This window comes from Nylanderia fulva, unplaced genomic scaffold (genome assembly GCF_048542155.1).
Source record: "Nylanderia fulva isolate GAGA-0341 unplaced genomic scaffold, ASM4854215v1 Scaffold4, whole genome shotgun sequence".
NCBI lineage: Eukaryota > Metazoa > Arthropoda > Insecta > Hymenoptera > Formicidae > Nylanderia > Nylanderia fulva.
Window position 1 is genome coordinate 7,585,585 of NW_028190476.1, and position 19,746 is coordinate 7,605,330.

At 24.3% G+C, this 19,746-nt stretch overlaps 3 protein-coding genes across 3 annotated transcripts; all 3 read left to right on the plus strand.

The window, feature by feature from the left end:
• Nucleotides 1–1,119: 1,119 nt before the first annotated feature.
• On the plus strand, nt 1,120–5,970 carry LOC114945536 (uncharacterized). Its single transcript, XM_029321794.2, has 9 exons — nt 1,120–1,299; nt 2,698–2,817; nt 2,978–3,095; nt 3,487–3,748; nt 4,468–4,584; nt 4,653–4,743; nt 5,442–5,587; nt 5,678–5,810; nt 5,901–5,970. The coding sequence occupies exons 1-9, from the start codon at nt 1,156–1,158 to the stop codon at nt 5,952–5,954; spliced, it is 1,185 nt and encodes a 394-aa protein (XP_029177627.1). The 5' UTR covers nt 1,120–1,155; the 3' UTR covers nt 5,955–5,970.
• A 1,028-nt stretch (nt 5,971–6,998) lies between these two features.
• On the plus strand, nt 6,999–12,039 carry LOC114945537 (uncharacterized). The gene is made up of 10 exons (XM_085485926.1): nt 6,999–7,513; nt 8,226–8,345; nt 8,523–8,640; nt 9,002–9,263; nt 10,353–10,469; nt 10,538–10,628; nt 11,316–11,461; nt 11,552–11,684; nt 11,778–11,863; nt 11,973–12,039. The coding sequence occupies exons 1-9, from the start codon at nt 7,370–7,372 to the stop codon at nt 11,829–11,831; spliced, it is 1,185 nt and encodes a 394-aa protein (XP_085342052.1). The 5' UTR covers nt 6,999–7,369; the 3' UTR covers nt 11,832–11,863; nt 11,973–12,039.
• A 2,739-nt stretch (nt 12,040–14,778) lies between these two features.
• Nucleotides 14,779–19,746, plus strand: LOC114945535 (uncharacterized). Its single transcript, XM_085485896.1, has 9 exons — nt 14,779–14,973; nt 15,692–15,811; nt 15,985–16,102; nt 16,457–16,718; nt 16,977–17,093; nt 17,160–17,322; nt 19,216–19,361; nt 19,475–19,607; nt 19,693–19,746. Exons 1-9 carry the CDS (start codon nt 14,830–14,832, stop codon nt 19,744–19,746), a joined length of 1,257 nt encoding a protein of 418 aa, XP_085342022.1. The 5' UTR covers nt 14,779–14,829.

The window sequence follows — 19,746 nt, forward strand, 5'->3', positions numbered from 1 at the left end:
AAGAAAGAAATGGATATAATAGTTCCTAAAATATTAAAATTTTAATCACGTCTATTTAGGACTTGAAAATGCTGTAAATAAATTTGATTAATTCGTCTTTAAAAATAACATCGCCTTAATCACAAATATGAAGGTACTAATAACTGAATTATTCTTTAAGAACATGTACGTATATCATGAAAGCGCGCGATAAAATAAAGAATGTATTTCGCAAAAAGGTGATGATTATGCATACGCGACTTTTGCGTAAATATATATATTTTCACCTTCTTTTTTATATTGGAAGCAGACATTAAGTCATTTTCTTCTGTTATTAAATTGATCGCATATTTTATTTCGAAAACACACTGTTAAAAAAATGCGAATATTTTGACTTTAAGGGAACATTATAAAGTAAGATATCTTATACCACCTTGTATTATATGAAATTAAGTAATTTGATATTAGAATTTACATCAGAGGTGGTAAGTAAATATATATAAGACCAAATATAATTTTAATTTAACGGAAAAATTTTTGTTTGCATATGAGTCATTTCACGTCAACCGCGGACCACTACCTCTCATTGTCAGACGAGAACAAATTACAATTTAAAAATTTTTACAAGGGTGTACAATTTACTAAAAAATATAATCTTTTGAATGCCGTGTGCTAAAAATTACGATACATACTATACACCTATATTATACATACCGTAATACTGAAAGCTGAATATTGCTCTCAATAAGAAACATACGAATGTTAGGAAAGCGCGCGATGAAATGAAGGGTGTGAAATTTCTGTTACAAAAAAGTGACGATTACGCATGCGCGACTCGCGCGTAAATATACATAATTCTATCAATATTTTTTCCTCCTTTTTTATGGAAAAAAACATTAAGTAAATTTCTTCTGTTATTAAATTGATTGCGTAATAATACTCTATTTCGAAAAACACTGTTGGAAAAATGCGAATATCCTGACTCTAAGGTAGCAGTAAGGCAAAATATTATATACCACCTTGTATTATACGAAATTAAGTAATTTGTGCTAGAATTTACACCAGAGGTGGTAAGTAAATAATAGATAATAGATATTCAAATGGGGAAGAAAGAGGGGATGAGCCGCTCCTCGTCGGCTGCTCTTCAGTCATTCATGTCTCAGAATTTGTGAAGAAATGTTCAACGTCCAGACTAAGTATTTTAGTGTAAGTAAAACTCTTCTGCTCGCTGTTGGCTTGTGGCCTTATCAACAGTCGAACTTCACTCGATTTCAATTTATTTTCTTGTCTACTATTTTGACGACACAAGTGATATTTCAAGTAAGTTTTAATAACTACTATATATAATAACAATAATATCGTGTATATATTTAATATGAATTACGACAAACAATTTTTTCCATAAAATTTATTAATGTCAATTTGTGGATTAGCATCAAATAATAAATGTCAACTATATCATAATTGCAGAGTTGGGTAATAATCAGTTAATTAATTAAAAGTTAAAAAAGGTTAATCACTTTTAACTTAGTTTAGTTAATTGAGAATACATTAATTTTTAATTTTAACTTATTTTTTATGAACATTTTTTTTAAGTTAAATTTTTTTTATCTCTGAATACCATTATTGATTTTTTATAAGTTATATATAAACGTATTATTTTTAAATTAAAGTATTATTAATTTTTATATTTGTCATCAATTGTAATTACCAAGACATTTATTTTTATATAAAAATCAAAATTTCTTTGTTACTTGTTATTCTAAATTTTAAAAGAATTAACAAATAAAATTTTAGTTCAATATAAATGTTTTTAAAAATTAATTTTTAATGTAACTTTAGTTAATTTAATCTTAACTTAACTTTAACTAAGTTAATTTTTTGTCCTTGCAACTTTTAACTTAATTAAATTAATTTGATAAGTAACTATAACTTTAACTGAACTTTTAGTTTTAAAAAATCATTAATTTACCCAACCCTGTATAATTACATATAATCATAACTTTGTTTTTATTAATTGTGTATATCATAAATATTGCGATAATTAAGATTATATCTTATGAATTATTTATAAGGTTCTTATGAATTTTGATTTTTACATATATTAGAAACAATGGAATCCAGAATTATGTATTACACCTAGGTTTTTGAAATATATTTGCTTATTTAAGACAATTACCGAATAATTAGATTAACATTTTGTTAACATTATATCAAAAGTTAAATTAATAGAAATTAATTTTTGATAGGAATATGTTAAAAACATTTTCGTATATAATATTTATACACATAGATAAACATGTTAATATTTAAATATATATATATTTAAATTATTTTATTTTAATTTATTCATCAAAAAGCGTTATTTCAGAAAATGATAAAATCTCTTTGCTTTTTATTAAAAAATATTTCAGCGAGATGTTATCGCGTTTTTCAATGTAAAAATTAAAATAATCGATGAAGTATAAGTTCTTTAATATTTATCGTTTACATGCACACACTTACAGAATATCAAAACATACAGTACGTGCGTTTTATACATTTGTATTTCGATTCATTAAATGTTTATATTATAAATAAAATTATATTACAAATAATTACCATTTTTTTTAAATTAGAAAAATAATATAAAATATACAGTTTATATATGTCCATATGCACGCGTGACATTAAAATAATAACTTTTCAATGCAAACTAAAGAAAATTATTATTTGCAGTTTGCAGTATTTATTTCACAAAGATGTACTCCGCTTCTCATTACCAAAGTTTTATCCCCCGGACTTGCGTGCACAATTCTTGTAATAAAATACAACATGTTCTTTGTCAATGTAAAAACTGTAAGTTAATAGCTAAAGAGTTGAATTCTTATACAGTTGATAATTTCATAAATTGATAGCTTACTTGTGAAATGGAATAAACTTGATGAATAACTTTTATCATATCATTCGTTTCCTGACATTATTATGTATGAGAAATGATATCAAATTATTGAAATAGGTGAAGGATTTATTGGAACAATTAGTGGATATGTGTAATAAATTAAAAGATGAAAACGAATTTGCTATTATAAACGAATATGGATGTGATAGTATACGTTATACTAAGTTACTTATAGGTAAAATAATTGTTTTAGCTTTGTTAGTATATAATTATATTTTCTTCTTAAAACGCGAATTCACTTTTGGGAGAGTTTCACTTTCAGAAACTCAGAAAATCGATTTCTGAACAAATTGCACGAGTTTTCCTGTGTAGATAATAATTAGCAACAAATATTTTTAAAACTCGAATAAAATGTTAAAAAGAAACATCTATTATATTTATCTATCTATCTATTATAACATCTATTATAATTGCATTAATTATAAATTAATCACAGATTGGTTAACGAAAGAAAATTAAAGTCTCCATTAACACTGCAATGAGAATGGGATAATATGTAATTCAATTTAAACACTCAAATTATATGTTAGATAATTAAATAATAATTCTTTCTAACACCTTTTCAGTAATTGGCATTAGCAGCATATTTCTTTGCACTTTTGCGTCACTTTGGTCGGAAATTTTAGATATTATTTTACCAACAAATGTGTCAAGATCGCATAATTTTCTAATTATGACGGAATATTTTATCGATCAACAAAAATATTTTTATATTATACTAGTGCATTTTATTTTATCGATTGCTATTGGAATAGCTGTAATAATAGCGATATCAGCAATGCTCATTACATATTTTCAACATATTTGTGGAATGTTGAAAATAGCCAGGTATGGATATAAATGCAAATTATGTCATAAAAATTCTTATATAATTTCTAAACGAATACTCAGACAAAACAGCTCAACACACAAATAGCATAATCCAGGTAAAACATAATACTCAAAATTACGTCATAATGACGTCATTATAATTTTATTTATCACTTGAAAGTTATCTGAACAAAAACAATTCAAAAATGATTTAAATATGATAAAAGGAATCATACATTTAAAAAAAGCTTCGTAAGATAATATAATTATTTACATGTAATTTTTAAAAAATCTATGTTGCTGGAATATTATTGTTATTAGAATATGTGTGATCATTAAAATAAATAAATAATTGTAATATGTAAAAACTTTCTTTCAAAATAAATTTTAAGTGGCATTATCATAATGTCATAATGAGTTTTATGTTCTACATGGGAAACTGACATCATTAAATGTCATAATGTCAGTTTAATGACGTCATTTGACGTCAAAATGACATACGTTTGCTATCTGAGACATTTTAACACGCAAATAGCAAACTGACGTCCTTATATGTCAAAATAATATCAAAGTCATAATGACAGCATTTTGACGTATAATGACGTTATTTGACGTCAAAATGACGTATTTGACTTCTAATGACGTCATTTTGACATTTAACGTCAAAATGTCTAAATGTACGTCTAAACGTTTGCTATCTAGACAGTTCAAATTTATAACTTAAATATTATTTATAGCTACCGTATCGAACGTGCAATGAACATTAATATATTGCAAAATATTAATGAGATGAAATACATTTTTATACACGAGGGTTTAATTTGCGCTGTAAATATTCATCGGCAAGCCATGAAGTTCGTATATGTGCTTTTATAATATACGTACGCTATATATACACAGTAACAAATTTTTATTTTTAAAGCTTATGCTTAGACATGCTATCTTGTATTGAGACAATGTTGTTCTGTTTAATAATATTTGGAGTTTTAATGATGAGCATCACCTTGTTTCAAGTAAGTTTTATGTTTTACTAAATCTACTCGTGAGGAAACACTCGATATATAAAATTATAAGACTAATATACTTGTACTGTGTTATATTTGATTTTATTATTATGTGACAAAACTTTTTATTAAAGAATGACAAAATCATTAATTATGGTAACCGCTGACACATAATTTTCAAACAGTCTTTGTATTTCTATTCTAACAAAGAATGTAATGTCTAGATATTTATTTACTTACATGATAAAAATGATCTACGTGTCCGAATAAAATCAACAATTTTTAGAAGCAAAAATAAAAAGGGAGAGTTTATTTGCATTTTTAAAATTTTTTATTCTATAATTTAAAATATTATATAATTTTATATTTTATTCTATATTTTGTATTATATAATTATATGAAATTTTATATATGATTTATAATTATACATATATAATTTTATGTTAATGTTTATATTAATTTTCCTAATATACAAGTTGTTAATAATTATATATAATAAGTCGTATAAGATAATATGTAATTATACATAATTTATACAGAATTTTATATATTTCTATATAATTTTATATTGTAGTTTTATGTGCGATTATATATAAATATTTTACCGGGAAACAATATAGGTATAGGAATTATTCATCTCCTTTCGTGAGGTTGAAAAAAAATTGTAAATGTATATGTATTGTAAAACATTCTAAGATTTGTTTTAGATTTTTCAGATTCTATCAATTGAAGGAGATATCAAGGAATGTCTAGTGCCTTTTATAGTCGCTTTGTTCAGTGTCGCGTATATGTTTGTATCCAATTATATCGCTCAAACAATAATGAATCATAATGAACATATATTTATTACCGCGTAAGAAACGTATGACGCATAAGAAACTGTTTTATAATGTATTTAAAAATTTTATTTATAGATATTAATCATTTATAATTCATTTTCTAGATATAACGTTAAATGGTATATAGCTCCATTATGTATACAGAAAATGACGCTGTTTCTGTTGCAAAGAAGTTCTAAAAATTTTAATTTGAACGTTGGTGGACTGTTTAATGGATCTATAGAGACTTTTGCTACGGTAATAGAAAGAAGAAAATAATAAAATATATATTTATAAGAATATTAAATGTTATTAGTATAAAAATAAAATGTGTCTTTCATATTTCAGCTAGTAAAGACTTCAGTATCGTATTTTACAGTCATATATTCTACTCAAAAATGAGACAATAATCTTTTGAATTAAATATATATACACATATATATATATATATATATGTATATATATATATAATATAATAAAGTATATTAATTACTCAATTACTTATACTATACTTTCAATTTTGACATTATCTGTACATTTGTATTTTTAGATTTTTTTCTTATAATATTAGTATTATGTCTATTTTAATATGTATAAAATTTGAAAATTTAAAGAGAGAAATAAGAGTTTATCTGAATAATTTGATATTGTAAGTGAAAAGAAAGAAATCGATATACATATATAGCTCCTAAAATATTAAAATTTTAATCACGTCAATTTAGGACTGAAAATGCTATAAATAAATTTGATTAATTCGTCTTCAAAAATAACATCACCTTAATCACAAATATGAAGGTACTGATAATTGAATTATTCTTTAAGAACATGTACGTATATCATGAAAGCGCGCGATAAAATAAAGGGTGTATTTATTAAAAGCAAAAAGGTGATGATTATGCATACGCGACTTTTGCGTAAATATATATATTTTCACCTTCTTTTTTATATCGGAAGAAGACATTAAGTCATTTTCTTCTGTTATTAAATTGATTGCATATTTTATTTCGAAAACACACTGTTAAAAGATGCAAATATTTTGACTTTAAGGGAACATTAAAGTAAGATATCTTATACCACCTTGTATTATATGAAATTAAGTAATTTGATATTAGAATTTACATCAGAGGTGGTAAGCAAATATATATAAGACCAAATATAATTTTAATCTAACGGAAAAATTTTGGTTTGCATATGAGTCATTTCACGTCAATCGCGGACCACTATTTCTCAGAGACGAGAACAAATTATAATTTAAAAATTATTATAAGGGTGTAAAATTTACTAAAAAATATGATCTTTTGAATACCGTGTGCTAAAAATTACGATACATACTATACATCTATATTATACATACGGTAACACTGAAAGCTGAATATTGCTCTTAATAAGAAACATACGAATGTTAGGAAAGCGCGCGATGAAATGAAGGGTGTGAAGTTTTTGTTACAAAAAAGTGACGATTACGCATGCGCGACTTGCGCGTAAATATACATAATTCTATCAATATTTTTTCCTCCTTTGTTTATGGGAAAAAACATTAAGTAAATTTCTTCTGTTATTAAATTAATTGCGTAATAATACTTTATTTCGAAGAACACTGTTGGAAAAATGCGAATATCCTGACTCTAAGGTAACAGTAAAGCAAAATATCTTATACCACCTTGTATTATACGAAATTAAGTAATTTGTGCTAGAGTTTACACCAGAGGTGGTAAGTAAATAATAGATAATAGATAATCGAATGGTGACGGAGGTGGGGATGAATCCCCTCTCGTCGGCTGCTTCACAGTCATTCATGTCTCAGACTTCGCGAAGAAATGATCAACGTCGAAACTAACTATTTTAGTATAAATAAACTTCTTCTGCGCACTCTTGGCTTGTGGCCCTATCAACAGTCAAATCTCACTCGATTTCAATTTATTTTTCTGTCAACTATTTTGACGACACACGTTATATTTCAAGTAAGTTTTTAACAAATTACTATATAATAATAATAATATCGTACAATATGAATTACTGGAAGCAATTTTTTCCATAAAATTTATATATCACAATTTAGATTAGGATCAAATATTAATGTCAACTATATCATAATTGTATATAATCATATAACTTTGTTTTTATAATTTATGTATATATGGTAAAAATTGCAAGAAGGTTACATCTCGTGAATTATTTTGATTTTTATATACGTATATTAGAAACATTAGAATCTAGAATTACGTACACTTTAGTTTCTGAAATATATAAACTACTTATTTAAGACACAAAATTAATCTATCTGAATTAGTAGTTCAACATATTGTTAAGATCATATTAAAAATTAAATTAATAATAATAGACTTTTTGTAGAAAATAAATAGAACTATATATTTTTGTACATAATATATATACACACATGTATAGATAAATATGTTAATAAATATATTTACAGATACATATATATTGTAATTATTTTATTTTATTATATCTTAATTTATTCTTAAGAAAGCATTTTTATATTTAATATTTTTATTATAAACAAGGTTTTATCACAAATAACAATAAATTTTTTTAATTACAGAAATAATATAAAATATACAATTTATGTGTGTTAATATGTGTGTATGGATTCGCGCGTTGCATTAAAACAATAATTTTTCAATGCAAATTAAATAAAATTATTATTTGCAGTTTACAGTATTTTTCTCACAAAGATGTACTCCGGATCTCATTACCAAAGTTTTATCCTCCGGAATTTTGTTTGCGCTTTTTGTGGTAAAATACGACATGTTCTTTGTTAATATCAAAGCTGTAAGTTAATAGCTTAAAGATTTGAGTAGTTATATATATATATATATATATGTATATATATATATATATATATATATATATTGAATAATGTATTATGTATTATGTACAATAATGTATTATGCCATTTGTTTCCTGACATAATTATGTATAAGAAATGATATAAAATTATTGAAATAGGTGAAGGATTTATTGGAACAATTAGTGCATATATGTAATGAATTAAAAGATGAAAACGAACTTGCTATTATAAACGAATATGGATGTAATGGTATACGTTATACTAAATTACTTATAGGTAAAATAATCGTTTTAGCTTTGTTAGTATATGATTATATTTTTTTCTTAAAACGCAAATTCACTTTCGGGAAAATTTCACTTTCAGAAAGTCAGAAAATTGATTTCTCAACAAAGTGCACAATAGTTTTCCTGTGTAGATAAAATCAGCAACAAATATTTTTAAAACTCGAATAAAATGTTAAAAAAAATAGCTATTATAATTGCATCGATTATAAATTAATCACAAATTAGTTAATAAAAGAAAATTAAAGTGTCAATTAACACATGCAATGAGAATGAGATAATATGTAATTCAATTTAGACACTTAAATTATATGTTAGATAATTAAATAATAATTCTTTTTGACACTTTTTTTCAGTAATTGGCATTAGCAGCATATTTCTTTGCACTTTTGCGTCACTTTGGTCGGAAATTTTAGATATTATTTTACCGACAAATGTGTCAAGATCGCATAATTTTCTAATTATGACAGAATATTTTATCGATCAACAAAAATATTTTTATATTATACTAGTGCATTATATCTTATCGATTGTTATTGGAATGGCTGTAGTAATAGCGATATCAGCGATGCTCATTACATATTTTCAATATATTTGTGGAATGTTGAAAATAGCCAGGTATGGATATAAATGCAAATTATGCCATAAAGATTCTTATATAATTTCTAAACAAATACTCAGACAAAACAGCTCAACACACAAATAGCATAACCCAGGTAAAACATAATACTCAAAATTACGTCATAATGACGTTATCATAATTTTATTCATCACTTGAAAGTTATTTGAATAAAAACAATTCAAAAATGATTTAAATATGACAAAAGGAATGATAAATTTAAGAAAAGTTCCGTAATATAAGTGTAATGTAGAAAATTGGTTAAATCGGAATATTCGGTCTATGTATATCTACGTGCCTATATCTGTGAACAACATTCACATAAGCGAAGAAATTTCAATAATCTGTTCGTAACGACTTTCGAATTCCGCGGTTCTATTACTCTAGCGGCGCACAACGCCGTCCGCGAATATATGATCTAATGAGAGCGAGACATGCGGAGTGGAGAAGTCGTTACAAACAGATTATTGAAATTTCTTCGCTTATGTGAATGTTGTTCACAGATATAAGCATATAGATATACATAGACCAAATATTACACTTTAACAAATTTTCTACATTTACAATAAGATAATCATTTATATATAATTTTAAAAAAAATAATATTACTTGAATATTATTGTTATTGGAATATGTGTGATCATTAAAATAAATAAATAATTGTAATATGTAAAAACTTATTTTCAAAATAAATTTTAAGTGGCGTTATTATAATGTCATAATGAGTTTTATGTTCTACATGAGAAACTAATATTATTAAATGTTATAATGTTAGTTTAATGACGTCATTCAAGGTCAAAATGACGTACGTTTGCTACCTGAGACATTTCAATACGCAAATAGCTAACTGACGTCCTTATATGTCAAAATAATATCATTAAATGTCAAAATGACAGCATTTTGACGTATAATGACGTCATTTGACGTCAAAATGATGTATTTGACTTCTAATAACGTGATTTTGACATTTAATGTCAAAACGTACAAACCTGTACGTTTGCTATCTGGACAGTTCAAATTTATTAGCTGAAAAAATATTTTATATAATATATTGTTGTGTATAATTATAACTTAAATATTATTTATAGCTACCGTATCAAACGCGCAATGAATATTAACATATTGCAAAACATTAATGAGATGAAATACATTTTTATACACGAGGGTTTAATTTGCGCTGTGAATATTCATCGGCAAGCCATGAAGTTCGTATATGTGCTATTATAATATACGTACGCTATATATACACAGTAACAAATTTTTATTTTTAAAGCTTATGCTTAGACATGCTATCTTGTATTGAGACAATGTTGTTCTGTTTAATAATATTTGGAGTTTTAATGATGAGCATCACCTTGTTTCAAGTAAGTTTTATGTTTTACTAAATCTACTCGTGAGGAAACACTCGATATATAAAATTATAAGACTAATATACTTCTACTGTGTTATATTTGATTTTATTATTATGTGACAAACTTTTTATTAAAGAATGATAAAATCATTAATTAACCGCTGACATAATTTTCAAACAGCTTTCGTATTTCTATTCTAACAAAGAATGTAATGTCTAGATATTTATTTACTTACACGATAATAATGGTCTACGTGTTCGAATAAAATCAACAATTTTTAGAAACAAAAATAAAAAGGGAGAGTTTATTTGCATTTTTAAAATTTTTTATTCTATAATTTAAAATATTATATAATTTTAGATTTTATTCTATATTTTGTATTATATAATTATACAAATTTTTATATATGATTTATAATTATACATGTATAATTTTATGTTAATGTTTATTGATTCCTCTTTATAAAATTATTAATAATTATATATAATAAGTCGTATAAGATAATATATGTAATTATACATAATTTATACAAAATTTTATATATTTCAAATTAATTTATATGGTAGTTTTATGTGCGATTATATATAAATATTTTACCGGGAAACAATATAGGTATAGGAATTATTCATCTTCTTTCGTGAGGTTGAAAAAAAATTGTAAATGTATATGTATTGTGAAACATTCTAAGATTTGTCTTAGATTTTTCAGACTCTATCATATGAAGGAGATATCATGGAATGTCTAATGGCTTCTATAGTCGCTTTTGTCAGTGTCGTGTATATGTTTGTATCCAATTATCTCGCTCAAACAATAATGAATCATAATGAACATATATTTATTACCGCGTAAGAAACGTATGACGCATAAGGAACTGTTTTATAATGTATTTAAAGATTTTATTTATAGATATTAATCATTTATAATTCATTTTCTAGATATAACGTTAAATGGTATATAGCTCCATTATGTATACAGAAAATGATACTGTTTCTTTTGCAAAGAAATTCTAAAATTTTTATTTTGAACGTTGGTGGACTGTTTATTGGATCTATAGAAACTTTTGCTACGGTAGTAGAGAGAAGACAGTAATAAAATATATATTTATAAGAATATTAAATATTATGATTAGTATAAAAATAAAATGTGTCTTTCATATTTCAGCTAGTAAAGACTTCAGTATCTTATTTTACAGTCATATATTCTACTCAAGGATGAGACGATAATCTTTTGAATTGAATATAATTACGGTAAGAGAATATATAATCATAATGAAGAATATAAATAATATTTATAAAGTATTTCTTATATATGAAGAAAATAAAAACATTACTTTCTAAAATTATTTTATTCGTCTAGTTTAGAAATGATTTCTCATGGAAAAGAAAATATAATAGAAAGGAACAAAGTTATTTCAAGGTACTATTATGCGTTACTTATTTTTAATTTGTTGAAATTGTATGCTGCACATAATTTATATATATATATATATATATATATATATATAATATAATAAAGTATAATAATTACTCAGTTACTTTACACTATATACTTTCAATTTCATCTGTACATTTGTATTTTCTCAGACTTTTTTTATAATATTAGTATACTAATAATGTCTATTTTAATATGTATGAAATTTGACAATTTAAAGAGAGAAGTAAGAGTTTATCTGAATAATTTGATATTGTAAGCGAAAAGAAAGAAATCGATATACATATATAGCTCCTAAAATATTAAAATTTTATCACGTCAATTTAGGACTTGAAAATGCTGTAAATAAATCTGATTAATTTGTCTTCAAAAATAACATCACCTTAATCACAAATATTAAAGTACTGATTGTTGACTTATTCTTTAAGAACATGTACGTATATACACGAAAGCGCGCGATAAAATAAAGGGTGTAAAATTTGGTAAAAAAGTGATGATTATGTATACGCGACTTTCGCGTAAATATATATCCCTAAAAAAATTACTTTTTTAAAAAAAGGTAAAAAAAAAGATGCTAAGTCCGCGTAACGTCTCTGTAAAAACCTATCCTACAAAAATTAATAATATAAAAAAATTATGCTAAGTAAAAATAAAAACATTTTAAAATAATTTAATTTTATTTAATTAACCAAATAAGTTATATAAAATAATTTTTTAATTTCCTACATCCTACAAAAAATAATATTAAACATTTGCAAATTACTGCGTAATTAAACAAACAATATGTTAAAATTAATGTATTTCTTCGCTTGAATGTCTTTCAATTAAAGTTTAGCAGTGCTAAGTTTTTTAATTTTTTAATTAAAAAGAAAATTATTTAAAAAATTTTTTTATTATTTTTAATTGCTATATAATTTTTTTTTAATTTTTAATTTTAATTTTTTTAATTATTGCCAATTTTTAATATTATTTTTTGTAGGATGTAAGAAATTAAAAAATTATTTTATATAACTTTTTTGGTTAATTAAATAAAATTATATTTTAAAGTTTTTAATTTTACTTAGCATAATTTTTTTATATTAGTAATTTTTGTAGGATAGGTTTTTACAGGAACGTTCGCGGACTTAGCACCTTTTTTATCTTTTTTTAAAAAGGTAATTTTTTTAAGGATATCACTTCTTTTTGTACTATACATTTATTTTTTTTAATTTCTAATTTTTAATATCTATCTACATAAATTGAAATAAAAAAGTTATTCATATACGTAAATATTTGGCATGAGTATAATTATATCATGCAACAAAATCTCAGAAAGAGGAGAAAATAAAGCATGCATTTAAAAAATATTAATTACATCAAAGCAAAAATTACTTACTCTGGAGCAATCTTTTCATATTTTATAATAATGATATCAATCACATCTACATTTAGCAGATTCTCAAACATAATCGAACAACCAAAAAAATTGACATGACTTGTTGATGTCTTATTTTTTCTCTGCAGAAACTGATTCCACACAGATTCATTTGCTTGCATCAAGCCGAAGCAAAATAATAATTGTATACTACGTCTCTAATTTTATTTCTTTCAAACAAATTTTTTATATTAACCTATACTTGTCAAAACTAGATAATGAATTATCAAAACCAGGTAATCAATAAATTAATACATCACAAAACGTTAGCGCCTTCTTGCGTCAGTTATATGAAGAGTACGTCGCATACGTGGGCCGCGACGTTTCTTAATGAAAAATTTTGACATTTCAACTTTGTATCGTAATAGCTTCGTTTAGAGAGCACGTAGGGCAAAAATAAAGACACTTTCATTACATAATTCATACTCAAGCTATCGATTGAGCCTAGAAATAACTCAATCCATTCAGCGGTTATATGTGAACTGAAAATATTCGAATACTCTCAACTATTCGACTCGCGTAAAGAGACATGGCGTGCCTTTTTTTTCTTTCTTGGACTTAGCACCAGACACTACCGTGTCTCTTGATATTTTGTTATTTTTACTTCTTTTTTTATATCGGAAAAAGACATTTTCTTCTGTTATTAAATGAATTGTGTAATAATATAAAACTATATATATAACTTTTTTTTCTCTATATATATATAAGATCAAATATAATTTTAATCTAACGGGAAATTTTGGTTCACATATGAGTAATTTTACGTCAACCGCGGACCACTACCTCTGACGAGAAAAAATTACAATTTAAAAATTTTTACAAGAGTGCAACATTTGCTAAAAAATATAATCTTTTGAATGCCGTATGCTAAAATTACGATACATACTATACACCTATATTATACATACCGTAACACTAAAAGCTGAATATTGTTCTCAATAAGAAACATAAATGTTATGAAAGCGCGCGATGAAATAAAGGCTGTGAAATTTCTGTTAAAAAAAGGTGACGATTACGCATGCGCGACTTGCGCGTAAATATACATCATGCTATCAATATTTTTTCCTCTTATTTTATGAGAAAAAACATTAAGTAAATTTCTTCTGTTATTAAATTGATTGCATAATAATACTTTATTTCGAAAAACACTGTTGGAAAAATGCAAATATTCTGACTTTAAGGTAACAGTAAGGCAAGATATCTCATACCACCTTGTATTATACGAAATTAAGTAATTTGTGCTAGAGTTTACACCAGAGGTGGTAAGTAAATAATAGATAATAGATAATCGAATGGTAACGGAGGTGGGGATGAATCCCCTCTCGTCGGCTGCTTCACAGTCATTCATGTCTCAGACTTCGCGAAGAAATGATCAACGTCGAAACTAACTATTTTAGTATAAATAAACTTCTTCTGCGCACTCTTGGCTTGTGGCCCTATCAACAGTCAAATCTCACTCGATTTCAATTTATTTTCCTGTCAACTATTTTGACGACATGCGTTATATTTCAAGTAAGTTTTTAACAAATTACTATATAATAATAATAATATCGTATAATATGAATTACTGGAAGCAATTTTTTCCATAAAATTTATATATCACAATTTAGATTAGGATCAAATATTAATGTCAACTATATCATAATTGTATATAATCATATAACTTTGTTCTTATAATTTATGTATATGGTTTTTATGTAAACATTGCAAGAAGATTACACATCGTGAATCATTTTGATTTTTATATACATATATTAGAAACAATAGAATCTAGAATTGCATACATTTAAGTTTCTAAAATATATAAACTGCTTATTTAAGACACAAAATTAATCTACCTGGATTATCAGTTCAACGTTTTGTTAAGATCATATTAAAAGTTAAATTAATAATAATAGACTTTTCCTAGAAAATAAATAGAACTATATTTTTGTACATAATATATATACACACATGTATAGATAAATATGTTAGCAAATATATTTACATATACATATATATTGTAATTATTTTATTTTATTATATTTTAATTTATTCTTAAGAAAGCATTTTTCTTTTTAAATATTTTTATTATAAACAAGGTTTCATCACAAATAACAATAAATTTTTTTAAATTACAGAAATAATATAAAATACACAATTTATGTGTGTTAATATGTGTGTATGGATGCGCGCGTTGCATTAAAACAATAATTTTTCAATGCAAATTAAATAAAATTATTATTTGCAGTTTACAGTATTTTTCTCACAAAGATGTACTCCGGATCTCATTACCAAAGTTTTATCCTCCGGAATTTTGTTTGCGCTTTTTGTGATAAAATATGACATGTTCTTTGTTAATATCAAAGCTGTAAGTTAATAACTTAAAGATTTGAATACTTTTATATATATGTATATACAATTGCTAATTTCATAAATTGATAGCTTATTTATGAGATAAGATGAACTTATTGAATAACGTATTATGCCATTTTTTTTCTGACATGATTATGTATAAGAAATGATACAAAATTATTAAAATAGGTGAAGGATTTATTGGAGCAATTATTGGATATATATAATGAATTAAAAGACGGAAACGAAATTGCTATTATAAACGAATATGGATGTTATGCTATACGTTCTACTATATCACTTTTAGGTAAGATAATTGTTTTAGTTTTGTCAATATAATTATTTCTTTTTAAAAATTGCGAATTTACTTTCGGGAAAATTTCACTTTTGGATACTCAGAAAATCGATTTCTCAACAAATTGCACAATGGTTTTCTTGTATAGATAATAATAATAATGAGCAACAAATATTTTTAAAACTCGAATAAAGTGTTAAAAAAGCAGCTATTATTATTGCATCGATTATAAATTAATCACAGATTGGTTAACGGAAAAAAATTAAAGTTTTAATTAACACATGCAATGAGAATGAAATAATATGTAATTCAAGTTAAACACTTATGTTAGATATTAAATAATAATTCTTTCTGACACATTTTCAGTTTTTGGCATTAGCAGCTTAATTCTTTGCATTTTTGCATCATTTTGGTCGGACATTTTAGATATTATTTTGCCGACAAATGAGTCAAGATCACATAATTTTCTAGTCATGACGGAATATTTTATCGATCAAAAGAAATATTTTTATTTTATAATATTGCATTTCATTCTATCGTTTTCTATTGCAACAATTGTAACGGTATCAGTAGGAACGATGCTCCTTACATATCTGCAACATACTTGTGGACTGTTTAAAATAGCCAGGTATGGATATGAACGCAAGTTACGCCATTAATGATTCTTATAATTTTTGAACAAATACTCAAGCAAGACAGAGTTAAACATACAAATAGCAAACTGACGTCATTAAATGTAAAAATGACGTCATTTGACTTCTAATGACGTCATTTTGCCATTTAATGTCGCCCGACGTTAAAATGACGTACGCTTGCTACCTGTGCAGTTCAAATATTTGATATAATATATTGTTGTGTATAATTAGAACACAATTATTATTTATAGCTACCGTATTGAACGCGCAATGAACATTAGTTTACTGCAAAATATTAATGAGATGAAATGCATTTTTATACACGAGGGTTTAATTTGCGCTGTGGACATGCATCGACAAGCTATGAAGTTCGTATTTGCTATAAAAATATGCGTACGCTGTATACATATAGTAACATATTTTTATTTTTAAAGTTTATCAACATGTTTGATATCTAGTTTTGAGTCTATGCTGTTTTGTTTATTAGTATGTGGAGTTTTAACGATGAGCATCAATTTGTTTCAAGTAAGTTTTCTGTTTTGTTCAATCTATACTCTTGAGAAAACACTCGATAACTTCCATAAGATATACAGTAAATAAAAAGGCATCGCATATAAAAACGATTTTGCTTTATAAAAGTAAAAGAAAATGCGTTGTATATATTTTTATAACTAAAATTGAAAATTTAAGAGTTAATAAGGTGTTTTTAATTAAAAAGGAATAATTTGTATTGCTTCATCATAGAAGAGAAGGTTTAGTTGGAATATAATATTTATTTTTGAATAGTATATATGTATTTAAAAGTGACAAAAAATTCGTTAGATTATAGCATTTTAATCTAAAGATAAACAATAATATTATTTTTATTAATTTGTTTAGTTAATCTGATTTTCTTTAGGCTTTTTTACTTTTTTAAGTCTTCTCGTATACTTTCAAATTAATTTTTCAAATGTTATGATTTAATATTCTTTAATATTATTTATAGTGTTTGAAAATAGAAAATCTTTTATTAAATATTTTGCATTTGTTAATTTTATTATCCAGAATTGCCCACAGATTTTTGATTAGATTCGTATCTGGAGGTTGTTTGAGTTTTTTGATTTGACAGAAAGAAGCTTGACTTTTTTGCTGGTTATTATTTTACAAAATAAAATTATTTTCTAATTTGAGATTTAACAGATATTTCCAAATTTTCTTCAATTATAATTATATCAATGTCAAATTAGCATGGGAGAATTTGAATTTATAACATTTAAAAAATTTATTAATTATATAATAATATTTATAATAAATAATTATATATATAATATTATTTATAAAAAATTATTAATTATAATAAATTAATTAAAATAATGTTTTTTTAAATATACTACGTTATCTTAACTGGCTCTTTTTCATTCTTAAATATACAATTATTTGCAAATAAATATAATATTAAATAAAAAATCATTTTTTTAATTAAAAAATTATTTAATTAAGAGATTTTCAATTTTAGCTATATATAAAAAAACCTATAACATATTTTTTTACTTTTGTGAAGCAAATCAGTCTTTTTATTTTTGCCGGTCACTTTATAAGAATATAAGACTGCTTATACTTCTTGTGTTATATTAGGCTTTATTATTATGTGAAAAGACTTTTTATTAAAGAACTATAAGAATCATTAATTAACCAAGAACATAATTTTCAAACAGCATTCGTATTTTTACTCTGACAAACACAATTTAATGTTATTGATATTTATAAGTAATTCACACTGAATAACAATAGTTTATAAGTTTATGTGTTGGAAGAAAATCAGTAATTTTTAACATTAAAAATAAAAAAGAAAGAGAGCTTATTTGTGTTATTAATAAGGTCACATAATATATCGTACGAATAATCGCGATTATATAATTCAATAAAAAAATACAAGAAAACCTGTAATTATTTTCTGTAGTCCTCTTTTAATATTAAATATGATTCTAATCTCTATATTTCTTTATTCATATTACAATTATGAAAAATTTAAAGTTACATAGATATAATGGAACATTATTTAACGTTCAAACATGCTACATTAATATATATATATATAATCATATTATATAGCAATATATTTATAATTATATCAAAATAAAAATATATAAAATTCTATATTAGCTATATGTATATGTATAATATTATATACAATTTTACGTGACTCTTTATATAATTGCATATAATTTTATGTTAAATATATTTACTGACTCCTATAAAAATATACATATAAAATAAAATTCTGTATAAATTATGTATAATTATATATAATATTTATACAATTATACATAATTTATACAGTATTTTATATATTTATAACTTTATAGTGTTTTATATGATTATATAAAACTGTTTTTTTTACCGGAAAACAATATATAGGAATTGTTCAGCCTCTTTTTCGTGGTTGAGAAAAAATTATTCTTTGTTTGTTAAATGTATAATATATCATGAAACATTTTAGATTTGTCTTAGATTTTTCAGATTATGTCATTCGAAGGAAATATTAAGGAATGCTTTTTGCCTTCTTTATTCGTGTTTGTCGTTGGCTTGTATATGTTTTTAGCCAATTATATCGCTCAAACTATAACGAATCACAATGAGCATGTATTTACTACCGTGTAAGAAACGTATCTGCTAAACAACATGTATGAAGACATATAGAGTATTATTGCATAATGCATTTAAAGATTTTATCTATCGAATAAACGATTGTTTACAATTCATTTTCTAGATATAATGTTAAGTGGTATCTAGCTCCATTATGTATACAGAGAATGATACTGTTTCTGTTGCAAAAAAATTACAAAAATTTTACTTTAAGCGTTGGTGGACTGTTTAATGGATCTATAGAGACTTTTGCTACGGTAGTACAGAGAGATAGTAAATTATATATTTACTAAAATAATGTATATATGATAAATATAAAAATAAAATTTTTTCATTTTTCAGTTAGTAAAGACTTCAGTATCTTATTTTACAGTTTTATATTCTACTCAACAATGA

What these genes read in the sequence shown, in the direction of transcription:
- LOC114945537 (XM_085485926.1), top strand. Translation starts at nt 7,370, where the DNA reads ATGATCAACGTCGAAACTAACTATTTTAGTATAAATAAACTTCTTCTG. An exon ending in CGACACACGTTATATTTCAA is followed by an intron (nt 7,514 to 8,225) that starts GTAAGTTTTTAA and finishes TATTATTTGCAG; the next exon opens with TTTACAGTATTTTTCTCACA. An exon ending in GAACATATATTTATTACCGC is followed by an intron (nt 11,462 to 11,551) that starts GTAAGAAACGTA and finishes TTCATTTTCTAG; the next exon opens with ATATAACGTTAAATGGTATA.
- LOC114945536 (XM_029321794.2), top strand. Translation starts at nt 1,156, where the DNA reads ATGTTCAACGTCCAGACTAAGTATTTTAGTGTAAGTAAAACTCTTCTG. An exon ending in ATTCATCGGCAAGCCATGAA is followed by an intron (nt 4,585 to 4,652) that starts GTTCGTATATGT and finishes TTATTTTTAAAG; the next exon opens with CTTATGCTTAGACATGCTAT. An exon ending in CTATAGAGACTTTTGCTACG is followed by an intron (nt 5,811 to 5,900) that starts GTAATAGAAAGA and finishes TTCATATTTCAG; the next exon opens with CTAGTAAAGACTTCAGTATC.
- LOC114945535 (XM_085485896.1), top strand. Translation starts at nt 14,830, where the DNA reads ATGATCAACGTCGAAACTAACTATTTTAGTATAAATAAACTTCTTCTG. An exon ending in TCTTTGTTAATATCAAAGCT is followed by an intron (nt 15,812 to 15,984) that starts GTAAGTTAATAA and finishes TTATTAAAATAG; the next exon opens with GTGAAGGATTTATTGGAGCA. An exon ending in CTATAGAGACTTTTGCTACG is followed by an intron (nt 19,608 to 19,692) that starts GTAGTACAGAGA and finishes TTCATTTTTCAG; the next exon opens with TTAGTAAAGACTTCAGTATC.